The sequence below is a fragment of the Arctopsyche grandis genome, chromosome 2, assembly GCF_051622035.1.
Source record: "Arctopsyche grandis isolate Sample6627 chromosome 2, ASM5162203v2, whole genome shotgun sequence".
Taxonomy (NCBI): domain Eukaryota; kingdom Metazoa; phylum Arthropoda; class Insecta; order Trichoptera; family Hydropsychidae; genus Arctopsyche; species Arctopsyche grandis.
The window spans coordinates 17,859,942-17,879,830 of record NC_135356.1 but is presented as its reverse complement, the minus strand read 5'-3'; the positions used below and the strand labels follow the sequence as shown (position 1 = coordinate 17,879,830).

Here is a 19,889-nt window from a genome sequence, read left to right as displayed (position 1 = left end):
TGCAAAAACGCTAGCACACCCGATCTATAACATCGCGATCCTTTCCAAAAACTATTTTCGCGTTGTATGGATATCGGTTTGATAGTGATCGACAACGGTGATTCCCATATTTGAAGAAATGTAGGAAAACTTGTCAAACTAATAAGACAGTATGAATTATCAATGATATGAAGATCACACCTGGAGTCCAATCTAGACGTGCCGTGCCGCACTTTTGAGTGTATTCTCACCTTTGTAACTGTTAAATTGGTAGAAAGGTGCGTTTTGATAGCTGGCTGTCATCACGTCGATCTGACAGATAATTATGATGTTTTTTTAATGATATCGCTAATGATAAAATGTCTCTAGCTTCATTTCGAAGACGTTTGATGTATGACGGTATGACGGTAAAATATCAATGCGACCAGAAGAGTGGAAGTGGTTTAAAATCAGCTCACAAAATGCGGTGAAACTATAAAAAGCTTGTAAATAAAATAAATAAAAATTAAAAAGGATAAGGCTTTCAAATACGTATACAGGAGTGTGAAAGCTTGGGTCAGTGTAAAAAAAATCTAATTTTCTAGAATAATAATAATTTATTAATATATTTATGTAATACGAATGGTATGAATTTATTCATATATTTATGTAATTTTAACAAGTTCGCACTTAAAAGAATTCAAAAAGAATTTAAGCAATTTCATTTCACGAAGACGTATTTTACATGATTTTAAATAAATAGAAATTAAATACATGTACTATATTAACACTCTTTGTGTATCAATAATTGTCAAAAGTGTATACATACATATTTATAAAATTTGGTTATACTGACTTTTTAAGGGTACAAATTACTTTCCATTTACTGAGATAAAATACACGAAATAAAAATATTCTGCATTCCAATTTAACGAAACGGATATTATTTTTTAAAAATATGATATGTCATAAACATATAAAACAAAAATATGCTTTTTTTTAATAATAAAATATCATTTTGAATACTATTAATGAAAATTTCTCCAATTTTCTACGAGTTTTTTGTACCGTTTTCTATAGAACGTCGCTACTGTTAAAATTGAAATACTGGCATAGTTAAATTTCATTTCTTCTTATTTCTCGCAAATCAAATACGCCGAGACGAAGGCGAAGGTAAGAAAATCGGCAAATGGGAAGGAGGCTGAGGGGGGGGGGGTTCAAATTGAACATAACTCGCACGTCGTAATATGTATCTTACGCCTAAAGTGAGAATTGCAATAACCGCGAGGCGAAAAGGCCATAAGTTTCCTCGGAGAAAATGTAGATATACATATATAAAATGCAAGTTTTAATTTAGTTGAAAAACCGCACGTTTTCCAACTTTTCACAATCAACCTTCACTCTCCCCCGTGTATGTGTGGGTTTTTATAAAGTAGCGTGACTGTATTGGGCACCTAGGGTTCGTTCGTGCATACAATATGCATGTGATGTATGCATTGAATGCATGGCCGAGTTGAGCCGTTTTATTTTATTGTGATATTAATTGTGTCGTGCCACGAAACGGTGGAAAACAAGGGTGCGTACGGGGAAAACCGGGAAAAATAGCCAAACACCCCCCCCTCCCCCCTCCCCTCTCGACCCCTGCATTTTCCGACCAAACGCTAAAAAATACTACAAAACCAAACGGTTTGGCCACACGCTCGACATTTATACCTACGTGAGCATTTTTTTTCACTCTCTTTTGAACGTAAACAGTGTCGGAAACGAATGGATTTATAACTAGCGTGTAGTAAGTAGGTGGGTCTCATGAAAAGGAAAAGTTTGAGAAAACCAATAAATTTTTCTATAATAGTAAAATATAAAAAAAATGTATTCACAGAAATATTAATGTCATTTTTTTCAATGCTTTTTATTGTACATATATTATGTTAACAATACATCTTAGATAAATTTTATTAATTATTTTTCTTGTTAATATCTAATTTTATTTTTTTTATTCACATACTTTTTGCCAATGTGACATAACCGAATACTTTAAGGGCCAAATCACACAACGCGGTATGTGGGACGTTTTTTTTAGATAGTTTTAAATATACAGATAAAATATGGTGTACCACATACGTGGTATCATGTGGTACCATACATAGTAAATTTTTACCGAAAATGGTCCAAAGAGTCGTTTTGGTATATATCACTGTCAAGCAAGGATAAACAATAGTATAGAATTTCAACGAAACTGCTCCAATGTTTCGTTTTGAAAAGACGGTTTCGTTTTGAAAAGTACCACATGATACCACGTACATATGTGACCACGTATACCATATTTTTCTGTATGTTTAAAACTATCTAAAAAAATATAGACTACATCCCACATACCGCGCTGTGTAATTTCGCCCTAACGCGTCACCGTGACCAGACATATAAGCATAATACAAATAATATATATATAAGAATACATATTTATTAGCATAATACAAATATTATATTAGAATTAGCAAGACATCTATTTTATAAATACAATTTTTTTGAAATCATATTCAAATAGTGGTGACATAGTGGGTAGGTTGGTTTTAGCCAATTTGATGGACGAGCTGTTTCAACAATGAAATCATATAATTTGGCAAACTCAGATAGGCAACGATCGACTTGGAGTCACAAATATCCATGTCTGACCAGCAGCATTTAAGATTATACTCAGAATACATTCTTTTCAATCGAGGTCAGCTTACGGGATCGAACCTGGTGACCTCTCGGTACTTAATATCAACGCAACCACCGAGTCACGCTGCTGGTTTTATCTTTTTTTAATTTTGGTGTACATGTTACAGTCCCAGCGTTCACTCCAGTACGTTCATGAATACACTGGTTTTTTCATACACGAACTATTGGTTTTATAGTAAGTGCAAACGTTAAAGTTATCTTCAAATAGACTCACCAGGTGTCGCATGAAACTTTTAGCCGTCAAAACCTTTGAGAAGCCAATTATTTAAAAGGAAAATCCAATGGAAACCGCATTGTAACGTTGCTATTCCGCTTGTTTTAAAGATATTACAACCCGGGGAAGCTTACATACACAGAAGATTGAGAATATTTCGTTCCTTTGTCAATTAAACTAGTATGTTCATAAACGTTGTTATAATTCCCGTTACAAACCAGGGTAAACATACATAGTACATACATACATTTTGCTTCGCCAAATTGCAAAAGTATGTTTTTAAATTGTAACGAACCAAAAAAATACAAAAGTTTCCGTTTCTCTCTCTCTCTCTCTCTCTCTCTGTCTCTTAACCATACGTAGACTATACAGGTACGAAATTAGTTATAATATAATATTTCCCCTCTACTGTAAGTCTAGTTGAGAAATGAGCGGAATAATTACTTTCTCACCCCTATTCTTAAGCTCTGTCGAATCGATACTTTCATACAAAGCTCACGCCACTTTCAAAGGGTCAAAATCTGATGTCTTCTCACCTGTTCGATTCACCAAAAATCTTCATATGTACCAAATTTTCATAGATTGAACACAATTTATCGAATAAATCCCAGTTCACGAGATTGATTTACCGCATACGTTAAAAATAAATCCCTCAGCGGCGTATAAAATGAATAAATCACATTAATTATTATTAAATATTTCGTGCAGATACGACCTCGCGATATCGAAATTTTACGTAATATATTCTATAGAGAACCATAAGCGCTTAAAATACTCTCATTTAATGTGCTCGATTTTCGCATGAGATTACTGAAAAATTACGCTTAAATATTTTATTATTACATACGTATTATACAAAGCGCGCACGCCACTTGTAAGATTTCTAACACGATTGGGAGATTAGAACAAATTCAATGAATTTCTTTGTGTTTTTTTTTTCTTTAATTTTATATAACGTTACACCCCCTCCACCCCCATAAAAACTCTCAATAAATAATTATCAGTGTATATCTGCCGCGAGAAAAGTTTAATAATGTAACATAATAGACTCTCATATATTTAATTGAAATTCATTCTATCGTAATAATGAGTTTTTCATATTTTTCTTATATTTTGAATTTATTTATTTATTTATAATTTGGAAAAGAAGGCATAGCCAATAGAGCCAATTTTATATTTTCGTACGATGCCGTTATCGGATTGCCCCTGAGTGACATCTATGGTATTAAACTTGTACATATTTAAATTTTATGGATTATAAATTTTGGAATCATAATCAAATAGTGCGTAGGTTGATTGCCAATTTTGGTGAGGAACCGTTTCAACGATGAAATTAGATAAATTGTCACAAATATTCAAGTATGACCAGCACCACTACAGACAATACTCGGAATAAATTATTTTCAATCAAGGTCAATCCACGTGATCGAACCCGACAACCTCTCGGTGGTTAGCATTAACGCAACCGCCGTGCTATGCTGCTGGAAATTTTGTGTAATAAATTTCGATTGTTTTTTTTTCTGATAAATCGTTCGATTTATTGAAATAACAACTCATTTTATTTTTATTTTATTCAATTAATCACGTGTCTAACAGATTGCACCCAAAGCAACGAGTTTATTATACAGATTAAGAAACATATATCAAATTACATACATACAATACATAACCGTTATATACTTTTTACATTTTTGTAGACGACATCTACATATTGGTCAAACATTGCAAATTAACATTTTTAATTATATAATACGCTCAATAAGCATTTTATACAGTACGAATATTTTTGTACATTAATCATCCACAGAGACATCTATGGAGAATTTTTTGCAGCATTTTTGTATATAATCAGTGAAGCATGAGACACTGAACAACTCAAGGCTTGCGAGGGAAATTGGGGAGGAATGCCAGTTTTTACAGGAACCGTTTCAATGAAAATCAGAAAAATTGACCTAGAGTCACAAACCAAAGTCTGGCCTACAACGGGACTCTAGTGGGAATCGAAGCCGTGACACTCTGCACGAAAGCATAAGATGCTAACCACTAGGTCACGCTGCTGGTTATATATAAATAAATATATAATTTACAATTTACATAAAAAATATTTTTAACATATTCAATGTAAATGTGATAATGTTTTTTATTTAATTTATAGAATCGTAAACTCGGAACGGTTATGAAACCGTTAATGTCTCGTAGTTATGTATATAATATTTGCAGTCTCGTACAATATAAATCTTGTCTCAGCGGGGAGACGATGTGTAAATTAATTTAATCGCTTTACGGACGTGCTCTCGAAGATCTTACGATGCGTAATTTAATTTTAACCCATTTCTCGCCGAAAGCGAATTGGTCTTCTGGTAGTTTTAAATCCGCACAATGACAATACATTGCAAAATATAATAAAAAGGGAAACATATTGTACATGAACATTCAAACATATGTATGTACATATGTAAGTGTTTTTTTTTCCAAATGGTGCATTTGAGCCTGTACGTGCCGCTTGTCTTACGATTAACCCTTCGCTCACCGGTGCGGCGGCAATAATTAATTGATATTTGGCGAGAGCTGTTATTAGCTCGTGGCCTCTTTGTGTGTTTAATAACAGAGCGCACTGGCGGGGCAATTGCTCGTAATCGGTCGTCTCGGGATACGACGATTATCGCACGTCTTGCGAATTGAGGTGATTACATTTTGCACTTTTGAAACGTTTAACCATTTATGACAGCGTGAAAAATATTTTCGCTTTGACTCGGTGACGAATTAGATCAGTGTACCTACGAGTAGCTACCTCTATGGCGGGTATGTGCCATTGCACGAAGCTATACGCCAAATTTGAAATTTATATATATACATATGAGAGTTAAAACTATAAATATTTATATATTAGAGATAACGAGAACCTACATATAAAGCAAATTTTATAAAATATAGAGTGAAAAAAGAAAAAGTTATAGGCGTTTAAACAATTGAAATCTGACATGGCGAAAAGTGAGAATAGGCTAAACAAACGGTGAATAAACGTCAACGACTATCTCGCCGGGCAGATTTCAAACGCGTCTTACACGATATTTTTGCACCATCGTAATGGCGGAGGATCCGTTTACTTATATTGATGACCAAAATGAGCAATATGGCAATGTATGAAAACGATCGGATAAGATATAAGAGATATAGAAAAGTCGTTTTAGTGTGAATCGTAAACGAGGTTTGTAAAAAGTCAAGAGATCGAAAAAGCAAATATCGGAAGGCAAAGATCGAAAATCGAAAGATAAAAAAAGGGTGCAATGTAAACGGTACTATGTATATATAATATACATATATCAGTGGCATGCGGGGAAATTATCTCTCTTTTTGTCATACAGCCTTGTTTAATGTGCACGCGCAGGATACGGGAGGAAAAGCCTGTTCCTCTTGTATCCTGCTCGCGCAAATTAAGCGAGGATTTACGATGGGGGGGGGAGAGAGAGTTTTACCGCACGCCACTGATATATGTATATACTAACCGTTTTTCATATATATGCATGGTAAACGAACATTTTCGATTTTTTAACATTCGGTGCGGTGACCCAGGATTGGAATACATGTTATGACGATTTTTCCGTTGCTTATTTTATGAATTAGGTAAATTCAGCCTTACTATAACACGCCAGATCTGTTTCACAATAAAACGGAATAATACTAAGTAGTGAATAGAAAATAATGAAATTGTAAGAATACATGATACTGAATGTAGCGACCTCTTACATTTTAATTTTCTTCTTTTCTTACGTTTTTATACCTTTTTTTCTGAACCAATCCCGTGTATGTTTGATTGCATTATACATACATATTATAGATTGATAAAAGAATTGTTATGCATACAATCAGTTTTTGTTTTAAATAGAAAAATGTCAATTTAAAATAAAAACTTCATCAATGGCGCCATCTTCATTATTTCTAATGAAATGAAAGATTTTTATTTTTTCTTAAAATTCCTGTATACATTTTTAAAAAATCTAAATTTATAAAAAATGAACTTTTTAATAAAACAAAAGATTGTCTTTTAAGTTTTTAGCTATATCGTTTGTGTGATTTTGCCATGTGCGTTAATTTTCCGTTTTTTACATGGTTGCCATTACAGGTTGCCCCAAAGTGACACTTTTGGTTTTCAACTTGTACATACATATATAAATTTATAGATTATAAATTTTAAATTACAGTTGATCTGCCGTAGGAAGAAACTTAGGAATAAAAAGTAAGAAAACTCTAATAGGATACAAATATCCCAGCCTGGCCAGCTGCATTGCGGAAATACTCCGAATAAATTATTTTCATTCTAGATCAAACCATAGGCCAAACCCGGGACCTCTCGGTGGTTAGCATTAACGCAACCACTGAGCTATACCGTTGGTTTTATCCATTCGTAGTAATATTTTTAGACATTCATTTATTTATTACTAGTTGTTTTACCCGGCTTCGCTCAGTATTTGTAATATAATCAGCGTAAACATGGCGAATCTAATAGTAAATATTAATTTGTTTGTTTATTAAATTTATTTGAATCGAAAAAAATATAATATTCAACCAATTGAATTGTCGTCATTGAAACTTTGTTTTGTTTACGAAGTTCCCAACCAACATTACAAATTTTCTTAGATACTTACTTTCAAAGTTTCTTTCGAAATTATATTTTAGATTATTTTTATCATTTCTTTTTTATCTTATCTATTTTTTTCAAGAAATAATAATTTAACTATGGAAAAAATGATTCAATAAAGAGCCCCGCGAACTGAGTAATTTTATTTTTGTGAACGGAATATCGGTTAACGAAATGTCTGCGAACGACATGTCTGTGAACCAACGGTCGAGATATCGGTGAAACAAATTTGCGAACGCGATATCGGTGAACGAAATGCCAGTGAATGAAATGTCGGTGAACGATATAACTAACTAACCTTTAACCTAACCCTCTAACCCTTTATTTTCCTCGTGAGCCCTTGTGTCACATTGCTTAATTTTTAACAATTTTCCGAAGATATACATTTAAAATTATATAGTACATACATACATGTAGTTTGATAATTGCCGTGTAAAAAAATGACCGCTTGTTGAACGTATGTATGTACATATATAATCATAATATACTTCCATGTGTATAATATGTGTGTATGTATGTATGTATGTATGTATGTACTAGTGTGTACAAGATAATTAGGAGCGTTGAAACGCAACACCAACCCAGCTATTAGGCGTTCCTAATGACGGGTTGTTTGTTTGAATTATTTCGAGTTATTAATATGAAAATTGGTGTTAAAACGCTTCAATGTTAACCGAACACCGACAACGAAGTGTCCCATCGAGATGTCACGCGATCGTCGTTCCTTTCATTTTATATACATATTAGAGTTTCCTCGAATTATAAATACCGTGTCCTACATATACTACATATGTATGTAGATACTATAATATTTCGTGTATATAAAATTTAATAAACGATTATTACTCAGGCCATTTGAATATTAAAGTACAAACAGTGGCGGATTTACGTACAGGTGGAGGATTGGAAGAAAAATGCCCCTAGCATTTTTAATGAATTTTTATAGTTTTTCTATAGTCCAAAACGACATCATGAAAGTTGTCTCACTTTCCTTAAACAACAATGCGTTCGTTATTTTACTGAATTTGCGTGACTCCTTTTTTATTATCTTTTTTAATTTATGATCTTCTCTAATCACGACTAGGATAATAAAAAATCAATGGAGCGCTTGAGCGTGCACGCTCATTCATACATACCGTGAAAAATATTTCTGGGAATATGTACATATGTGCATCGCTTTTGTACATCAAATTTGAGTTTACAACATCTCATAATTTGTTAAAAATGCTGCAAAAATTTGTCCATAGATGTCTCTATGATAATTGAAATGTTTGGTGATCGATTTTTGTAATTGACCTAGAATAATACTTATGTATGTAATATGTTGACCATAGATGTCGTGTATAAATGGATGTAACCTGTAATTCTCGTTAATTTGTCAAAACTTATCATAATCGACATTTAATGGTTTTTTTATTGTAAAAAAATTGGGAATATTAACAAAAACCATTTTCTGAATTTTCAACGAGATAAATAAAAATAAAAAATAAACAATTAAATTTGCAATTTATATTTTTCTTAAACTCTAAAACTAATCTGTGATACATATTATACTGATACATATACATACATAGTATATACTTTTTATATAATTTTTTTTTTAATTTTCAAATCCACTGCACGAAATACTTCTAGTAACAATTTATTTATTAAAACTTGAACAATCAAATTGTTATTTCCAACATCGATGTTGGATTTAACATGATTTTAATCGCTTTGATTAATTTCGTTCTCCAGCTGCGAGTTCTCCAAAATTATATGTCAGATATAAAATAGGGGAATAATATAATACTTTTTGAATTATGTTTTGAACCGTATCTTGATTGATTAATAATACACGCATTATGTCGTAAACGTTGGAACAAAGCTCGTTAACTGAATATTTAATAATTTGACGAATTAAATCATTTCGATGGAAATAAAACGCTTTGTTCTTATAATCAATAAATTTATCTACTTTTTACTAGCAGCTGAATAAAATATGCTCCATTTGATAATACATACATACATATGTGTCATACATACAACGCATTATTTTTCATACATTTTCCCTATATAACAAATATTACGAGGCAGATACTCAAAATGTTTTCAACTTTTTAATTGAATCACCGGTGCGGTATTTTAATGAAAAAATAATTGTAGCTGCCTTTGTGGCTGTTTTCACTTTGAATGCTGAAGTGTACTCGACTGAAATAACCCCTGTTTAATTTCACATTTGAACCAGATGCAACCGTATTTCATTATATAATTAATATACACATACATACATATATAACGGTGTTGAAAATTTTTATTAAATATTAATTTTTACTCTTTGCAGGTTATCACTGGCAATACCAACACTTACTTGGAGTCCAAAAAGGAGCTAGACCCACCATTTTGGGCATCTAAAGTGCGCTTTCTACCGTATAGCTACCACCGCAGGACCGTTTGCATGAGAGTGGAACTTTATGGATGCTACAGAAATGGTATGCAACTATTTTTTATTTAATTTTCTTATTTAATGGTCCAGTGGCCGTTTTCTAGTTCACACTTTTTATTATTGTTAGTACTAATAATGTTTCCCTTTTAATGTTATTATTTTTGAAGGGTTCCATAGAAGCTCAAAATACAATTTACAATTATTATCATGTTATTTAAACACTCTTTATAATTGATAATCGAAAACAAATTATGCTTCGTTAATCTGTGTTTTATATCTGATGAGTAGAGACTTTTTGTTGATCACCAGGATCTTTCAATAATTTGTTAGTTTAGTTATTGTTAACCCTTTGAGTGCTGACGTCTTTTCTGTTGAAAGCCCACCACGCTGAAAATTTCGCCAAAATTTCCAACTAGAATTATTTAGAAATCCAATAGAAAGCAGGTATAAAAATCGTAAGTGTAAGTAAGCAGAGGCCAGTAAAAACATAGAAAAGCCTAGTAAAAAATTTAGCTAATCCAAATAAACCCTAGATAACTACCGCCGAAGATTTCGAGTTTTTTAAAGCTGTGCTTACACTCTCTAATATATCTTGCAACAATATAAAATAAACAAAAGAAGTCTATTAAGAAATGTTTTTTTCAAAACTAGTTCCATTTTCTTCATTGCTGTTAAAACGTAATGCTCACAATCTAAATGCCAAGCCATAATCTAAAATACGAAGCAGTTAGAGATTTCCATTAGGAAATTCTGCTATGGTTACAAATTCAGAAATTACGGTGTAAACCAGTCTTTATAAACAAACGTTGACAAATGAATAACACGGATTACACGACCCATGTTCAATGCATTTTTTTTCAATGCTACCTCGAAATGCTTAGCGGGTAGTATTCTTGTTTACTTTATACATGCTCAAAATACAACGCCTATCAGCGTTTTTCACGCCCATGGACTTGTTGGCAAAACACCGATCAACATTCAAAGGGTTAATAAGTATATCATATTTTTTAATAACATTTACAACTATCAATTCAATTTTGGAAGTGTAATATTTTTAATTTTGTAATGAATTGATGTGATTTATTTTGAAGTACTTAGTATTGGAGGTACGATTTCACATACATACATAGGAACAACACAAGTTTATGTATTTATATTCTATTTTGTAATGAAAACATTTATTGCCTGACACTTCGCCGCCTTTATGTAATAGCATATGTAAATGATTTAAATTAAATTTATTCATAGTCAATATATTTGATTAAAAAAATTAATTTAATATTGTGTTTCAGACGGTGTGGTGTCGTATTCAATGCCACAGGGGGATAAACGAGGAGGTGGTCGTGAGTTTTTCGACGTCACTTATGATGGACATTGGGATGTAGAGCTTCGACGAGGGCTAGGGTTGTTAACGGATGGACATGCTGCCCCCGACCCTTGGGGTCCTGGATGGGTAGGATGGCGCAATGATTCTAGGATAGATCCTCTCTATATTACATTCGAGTTCGACACTGTCAGAGAGTTCTCAGCAGTGCACATTTACTGCAACAACCACTTCACCAAAGATGTTCAAGTGAGTACACCTACAAAAATTATTAAGTGAAGTGTGCAAATTTATTTAACCATCTCAACAAAGCTCAAATCATTCAGTGTATTTCATTGGATAAATAATTTATCTTATTTATATAAAAGATTTTTCATTTACTTTTATTTAAGTTTTATATTGAGATAAAAATGTTTCCAAAAAGAAGAAACTAGTAAAAGCACATAAAACTGAATTGTTAAAGTATGTACTTATTTTATAAAAGCCATTAGTCGGTATTAAAAGTCGTCACAAAAAGTATAATAAAAGTCATAAACATTACATGTAATTTAATGAAAAATCTCTTTAGCCTTAATCGCAATTTATGGACTGGAAAACGTGATATGCTACGAAAAAACCCTTGATATTCTGAAACTACTATTCACATAATAGTATTTATTCTTAGTGTGAAATATGTGGGTGACCATAAAAAAGTCTAAAATGTTCGTTTACCATACATACATATGAAAAACGGTTAGTATATATATATATATATATATATATATATATATATATATATATATATATATATATATATATATATATATATATATGTATATATATATATATATATATATATATATATATATATATATATATATATATATATCAGTGGCGTGCGGTAAAAGTCTCTCTCCCCTACCGTCGTACATCCTCACTTAATTTGCGCGAACAGGATACAACAGGAACAACAGCAACAGGCTTTTCCTTCCGTATTCTGCGCGCGCACATTAAACAAGGCTGTATAACAAAAAGAGAGATAATTTCACCGCATGCCACTCATATACATATATTATATATACATAGTATCGTTTACCATGCACCCTTTTTTTATCTTTCGACTTAGATCTTTCAATTTTTGATCTTTGCCTTCCGATATTTGCTTTTTCGACCTTTTCACTTTCGGTGCCGTGAGGTAGACCCGAAATATGTGTGTAGGTGTAACAAAATATTATAGTTACGCCTGAAGCTATGCAATTTTTATAACCCAAAACTATTCAATATTATATGTATGTACAGTAAATATTATACAGAGTAGAAACATTCTATTGTGTCTTTTTACACACTTTTTTTTCAATTTATATTTGAACTGTTTCAACAATGAAATCTGATAAATTGGCAAACCCCTATAGGAAACGATCAACCTGGAATCATATATATCTATGGTCTGGTCAGCAACACCAGGCCAGGGATTGAAACAATGACCCCTCATATTATTATTTATTAACTGATAGTATTATTTATACAGGTATACACCAATTTATTTTATTTTACACGACATATATGGTCAAATATTGTACATAAGTATTATTCAAGGCCAATTACAAACATGGATTAACAATCATATAGCCATCCATTGACAAATTTGCAACATTTTATAAATCAGTAAATTCGATATGCTGAAAACTCGAATTTTGAGGAAAATAGGACAAGGTTGCCAATTTGTTGGAACCGTTTCAATGAAATAAGATAAATTGGCAAACTCTGATAGGAAACGATCGATCTGGAGTCACACATCCAAGATCTGACCAGCAGTACCGGGCCAGGCATTGAACCCTTGACCAAATAGTTGAAAGCACTACACGCTAACCACTGATCTATGCTGCTAGTTTATTATTATATGCAACTTCAAATTAATTTGGTGCTCTTTTTATGATTTATTAATGCATTTATGCCATTCCTGTTCAAATTTTGATTTCGTGTCGTTATTTTTTATACGTAGATAATATCCAGTTCTGTCCTTAAACATATGAGCCGTTATATTCGAAAGAGGCATGATATTTTGCAAAACATTAAATATAATGTTTTCCGGTCAACAATGCTAGTGGCCTATAATACGTTTATTTTGCTTTTCCGATATTCTGGACGTATTAAATAAGTGATTACAATTTGTGAATTAAGTCAAATAGAAATAGTGTTTTTGGAACTGAAAATTGGACTTCTGCTACTTTCAAATATAACGGTTCATCTAATCAATTATTTCTTTATTTGGATTTTTTTTTACTTTTTATTACAAATATTATATTAGTGATTCGTGAGTTTTGTTTTGTTTATGAATAATTAATTGAAAAATATTGAACTAACCCTAAACTATAACGTACATATATACTTATCATTCGTAATATTTCATTCACCATTAAAGCTTTGCAATCAATCATTTGGGTACCTTTGCATGGTACCTATAGAACCCCTAGTCGCGTGCATAACTCCTTACAATCTACATACATACATACATAAATATGTTTGTATTTACCAATACATACATACATAGTATAATACATTTTTTCATTAACTCCGTTTCTTTCAAAAACAAAAATTGTATTATATGAAAAAAACCTTTTTTAAGTTTTCGAATTTAATTTTTTCACTCGACACGCTAAAAACACCAATTTTCCAAAAATCGCTTAGTCATTTGTGTCGTTTACAACCTCGAAAAGGAATACACCGATACTAAAAGGGAAAATAGCCCTCCGTACAAAGCAGATGCCCAATGATTACTTGCACTAAATCGTCGATGCACAAACTTTTCCCTTCTTCATCTTACCGAAACTTTTAATCATCCTCAATACACGATACGCAATCAATTACGTATAACCTTCAAAACAACCATAAATCTAACATAGATTCCCAATACGACGATCACAATGTCTTTCGATAAAATCAATAGGTCCATCCGTGTAATATGCGAGAACGATAGAAGTGTCAATGAGAATGCATCTAAGGTACATGAATAAAAATGAGAAAATATGACTAAGGAATTAGAAAGATTTTACCCGCATAAAAGCAAATGATTTACGGTACACATTCGCGTGAAGATTTGTTTGCAAATAAATCGGCAAACAAGTCTTTAGCCATTCGCTACTGTTTTTCAGCGACTGACTTGGCCTACAATTAAGGTTTCTGTCTATTTATTATACATTGTATGTACGGTTCCACGAAGAAATATCCCCGGACACAACGGCGAACGACACAACGTCCCCGACAAAATGAATACGCGACATAATATCTACAGACAAAAATGATAACGCCACATAATGTATACGGATAACGCAACATATGTAATTTCTACGATCCATAACTGGACTTTTTTTTTTCGTTAAATAATTCGTTTTTGAACAAATAAACGTCATATTTTGTCCCGTTGTCATTTTGTCCGTAGACATAATTTTGCGATATCATTTTGTCCGTAGACATTATATCGCGTATTAATTTTGTTGGGGACGTTGTGTCGTGGGACGTTTCGTCATGACATCATATGTATGTCCAATACAATCGGAAAATTCTAGATGTGTCGTCAGTGTCTCTCAAGTACTCGTAATATTATAAAATAATGAACTAGAAATTATAATCATATTTTTTATGTACGTAGATTGTAGATATGTACAAAATTTCGAAGGTTTTTATTTACCAACTTGTACATATTTTGCATTTAATCATTTTTTTATCTCGAAAACGAAATCGAAAGATTTCCTCCCCATATTTTTGCCATAAAGTCTCTAATATCGTAGCCAGAAATCACACGAGAGACTTACATACATATGTACATATGTATGTATGTGCTGATAAAGCTCACCGTGAATATCTTTTGATTGTGATTTATCAAAGAAAATATATCACAAAAGTCGATACATATTTCGATTTCAATGATTTAATAATTACACACACGTAAGATAATATTTATGTTTCAAATATTTTGTTTTAAAATCTATTTATTGCTTACAATTTATTTAAGATGCATATGTAGGTACTATATTCCGGTGAAAATAGTGCCTTTTTACAAATTCTTTATTGTAGTTAGTATTTATGTTTAGTGTTTCTGTTATTTTAAAATTAGTTATTAACGGTATAATAAAATAAGATAATTCAAAACATTAATATAGTATCACAAAATTCAACGTATCCACATTTCGAGAAAAAAAAGATATGTAAGGTTAAAAATAATAAAATGTCGCGGAACGAGTGCGCTTGACGCAAAATGAAACCATGATAAATGAACACAATAAGGGGTGAGTTGGGTTTAGCGATAACATTTGTTTTGATGTTGTTTTCGACTACAATTGCAGTCCAAAACAATCAATCCATGACACCAAATTATTTTTTAATGTCGGAAAATCTTTCCACTTTTATTTACATAATTGAATTTCCATAAAACTTGTATAATATTTAATTATATATGTACGTATAGTGTTTTTATAGAAAATTATTTTAATTTCTCATTTCTCGAGAAAATTTTATGATTTCTCGAGAATTCTCGAAAGATAAAATAATGATAAAATACATTTAATTTTTTTATGTATTTCATATTTTATTATATGTGGAATTCTTCAAATATCAAAACTATAATAATGTGGTAAATCTAAATACTAACATATTATTGTCACTAGCCAAATTAATATTTAATAAATTAATTAAATCTTTTCTTATAAATTTGATGCGTCCTAAAATCGTGACGGTTTCAGATTAAATAAAAACTGAAAATTTAAAATAGCTTAAAAACAAAAAAAAACTCAACTTTCAATTTAACATAATATAAAAACGGAAAGGATGTATGTATGTGAGTTTGTTTGAGTTTGGCCAGTGCATAGACAAGTATAGAGTTTTCAAAAAAAATTATTTTCGATTTCGATTCGAATTCCTATTTCAGTTCCGATTCCTGATTTCTATTTCAGTTCCGATTCCAGATTCCTATTTCAATTCCAATTTCGATTATGATAACGATTACGACGACAATTATTGTTATATAATTATATTTATTCATATAACACTATTTTATCAAAGAGCACAACACTAGCTTAACCCTTTGACTGCTACAACAACGATAAATCGTTGTTTTGAAATCGGCGAAGATTGCTACGACGATCGTTGTTGACGTCATTAATTGTCGTATTTCAATACTTTCTTTGAGCCACCAGCGCATCAGTGGCACGAAACATTTTTTTTATATACGTATTTATATTTATTTTTCAACCAAGCTTTATAAATATTTATCAATTTTTTAAATAAAAGCTCTTCAATTTCGGGTTCATCATCAAAGTAAATTTCGGGTTCGTTGTCAATGTCATATAAGGAGTTATTACTTGGGAATTGATTATTGTCGATAAATTCATTTTCAGAATCAGTAGAGCTGCTGATTTGTCGAGTTCCTCGGCGAGGAGCTATTATTTCGCTTTCATCACTTTCACTGTCCGATATCATTTTGCAGAGTTAAAATAAATGGCAAAAAACAATAGAAATCCGCTTTCAATTATATAGGTCACGAGACGTCACGAATTCATGCAATCAATCAAATGCAACTGAAATGCATACAAAATGTTTATGATACATGTTGAAAAATTATTTGATTATTAGAAACTTCGCATCCTTGTGTGTCTCGCTCACACGTACACAATTAAAACCAAGAAAGAAAGAGAGAAAGACCGCTACCTGTTTCGAATATATCGCATGTTGTAAGGATACATCGATATCTAAAAATAGATTATTGAAAAGAATAAAGCGTCGGAAAAAAATCGTCAAAACTTATTTAGTGTATATATGTAGGTATCTCTTTCGCACGCACGCATGTAAAAGCAAGACAGAAAGAGAGAGCACGAGTTCACGACTGCTTCTTAAAAACGTATATAAAGTATTATAAAAATTACGAGTGTTCGGCGAAGTAAGTATGTAAAAAAAAATATTATATTTATTTTTTTTCAAAATAATTACAAATGTTAGCATTTTTCGCTTGGACATTGAAAAACCTCGTAGCAGCCAAAGGGTTAAGAGAGCTGTACACCCGAAACCTTAATTTTGTTGCCGTTCCTTTCTTTGATAAATATATTGAGTGAATGTATATATTGAGTGAATGCGACAATATATATCAATATATATATTGAGTGAATGCGACAGTTGCGCTTCGACCAGATAAAACGTATTTTAAATTGACAAAATCGAGGTTTCGTATTCTCCTATTTTCTCCTCCAAAACTGGACCAATTTTTAAAAAGAAATTCATCATCGGTTTTTCTATTTTCTGTGCAACTATGCGCGTATTTTTTTTTAAATCGACCGTTAAATAAGCACGCTGGACTCTTTTCGTGGGTGTAAAAAAGAGGCGATTTTATTGATGTTTGGCGGCTCCTAGCTCCTATAAAAAATAACTAATCAAAAAAATAAAACAATAGATGCAACCCAATAGTGTATATATTGCTGTCGGTTCCCTCATCACTGAGGATCGTGACTATGATGTGCGGTCAACCAGCTGCCTCCATTCAGTTCTAAATTCGGCCAGGCGAAGACTTGCTACCGTGGAAGCGCCCGTCGCTGCAGATACTTGGTCAGTCCAGCGTGCGGGGGATCTGCCTCTGGCTCTTCTGCCTTCGACGCTACCAACCACAACCAACCGCTCCAGGCTCTCCTCACCTCTTCGTGCAATGTGGCCGAAGAACTGCAATATACGTTTCAGGCATATTGTTGACAATCTATCCTTGATTTTCAATTCTTCAAGAATAGACACATTCGTGCGTTTGTCGGTCCAAGGCACGCGCAGTAGCCGTCTCCAGGACCACATCTCGAAGGCATCGATTCTCCGTCTATCCGCCGCCTTCATGGTCCACGTCTCGACACCATAAAGGCAGACAGAAAAAACGAGACTCTTCACGAGACGGATTTTGACAGCAGTTGTAATGGCTCTATTCTTCCAAATCTTCGTTAGTTGTGACATTGCCGATTTTGCTAATGTAATCCGGCGCCGTATTTCCAATTCGCTGCCGCCGTTGTTAGATATGAGTGACCCCAGATAGACAAAATTATCAACCACATCTATACCGTTTAAAGCTGAGTTGTTGTTTTGCAGCTGTTGGTGACGGTCAATTATCATAATTTTTGTTTTGGGGCGGTTTATCTGGAGGCCAAGCACATTACTCTCTGTCTCAACACGACGGATCAGTTCGGCCATTTCTTCATGATTATTAGCTATGAGCGTTGTGTCATCCGCATACCGAAGATTGGATAGTTTTTTTCCACCAATGGACACTCCACCCTTCCAACCATCCAGTGCTCTACGCATTATATACTCTCCATATATATTAAATAGGTCTGGAGATAATATACACCCTTGCCTTACTCCACGTTGTACTCGAAAATTTGTCGAGTTTAGCGAATTGATTCGAACTACTGCATTGTTATCATTATACAAGTTATGTATTATCTTTACAAGATGCATGGGGACTCCCATGTCCAGTAGAACTTTCCACAGATAGTCCCAGTTCACAAAGTCAAAAGCTTTTTTATAGTCTATAAAACAAAGAACGGCTGGAGTTTGAAACTCCCGACATTTTTCAATGAGTTGACGTATATTCAGTATTTGTTCCCTCGTCCCTTTGCCTTTTACAAACCCTGCTTGTTCGTTCGGTATTTGCCATCCAAGGTAACTGCTCAAACGATCTTTAATTATATACAGCAATACTTTACTAGAGTGCGATATTAAGGCTAAGGTCCTGTAATTCTCGCATTTTTTTGTAGATCCTTTCTTGTGTAAGGGAATGAATATTGAATTGACCCAATCTTTCGGCCATACTCCGTTTACCCAGATCTTGTTGCACATATTACATAGCGCCTTTATCGCAGTTTCACCAAGCTCTTTCAGAAGTTCAGCTTGTATACCATCGCTGCCAGGAGACTTTTTACATTTCAGTTTCTTTATGGCATTTACAACTTCAGATGTCAAGATGTCAGGCTCCCTGACATCATCAATTAGGGAAACAATTGAGGTCGACGAACTACCACTGTACAATTCCGAACAGTATTCTTTCCATCGGTTGAGTATCACATCAATATCTGTAAGCGTGTTTCCAAATTGATCATCTATTGTCCAAGTTTTGGGTGAAAATTTTTGAGTGACGATTTTTACTTTGTGAAAAATATCCCTTGCCTGATTCTTTAATGCGTGTTTTTCTATCTCCTCACATATGTCATTTATATATTTAGCTTTATCCCGCCTACAACTCCTTTGAATATCTTTATGTAATATTGCATACCTTTCAAGATATTCTGTCGATGTTATGCCAGTTTGTTTAAGTCTTTTACGTTCTTTTATCTTAACCCAAGTTGAATCAGAGATAAAAGACTTACGATGTTCATTTTGCGGTGTTTGATGTTTTCTGGCATACCGAATTATGAGATCTTTAAAAATTTTCCAAGACTCTTCTACATCTACATTAGGATTTATTTGGAATTCTGCATCTTTTTCTCTGATTACATTGCCAAAATTAATTACATCATCATTGGTGAGTTTAATTGCTTTATTTTGATGTCTTTTAATCATTTTCAATTTCAGTCGAAATTTAGCAACAAGTAAGTTATGGTCCGATCCG

The 19,889-nt window shown here is 32.7% G+C and overlaps 1 protein-coding gene across 1 annotated transcript in view; it reads left to right on the top strand.

The window, feature by feature from the left end:
• LOC143922301 (discoidin domain-containing receptor 2-like) overlaps window positions 1-19,889 on the top strand; it is a 116,732-nt gene that overhangs the window by 90,669 nt on the left and 6,174 nt on the right. The window contains exons 5-6 of the mRNA XM_077445527.1: window positions 9,856-10,003; window positions 11,250-11,530. Coding sequence (XP_077301653.1) covers window positions 9,856-10,003; window positions 11,250-11,530 — 429 coding nt within the window. The remainder of the gene's footprint in view (window positions 1-9,855; window positions 10,004-11,249; window positions 11,531-19,889) is intronic.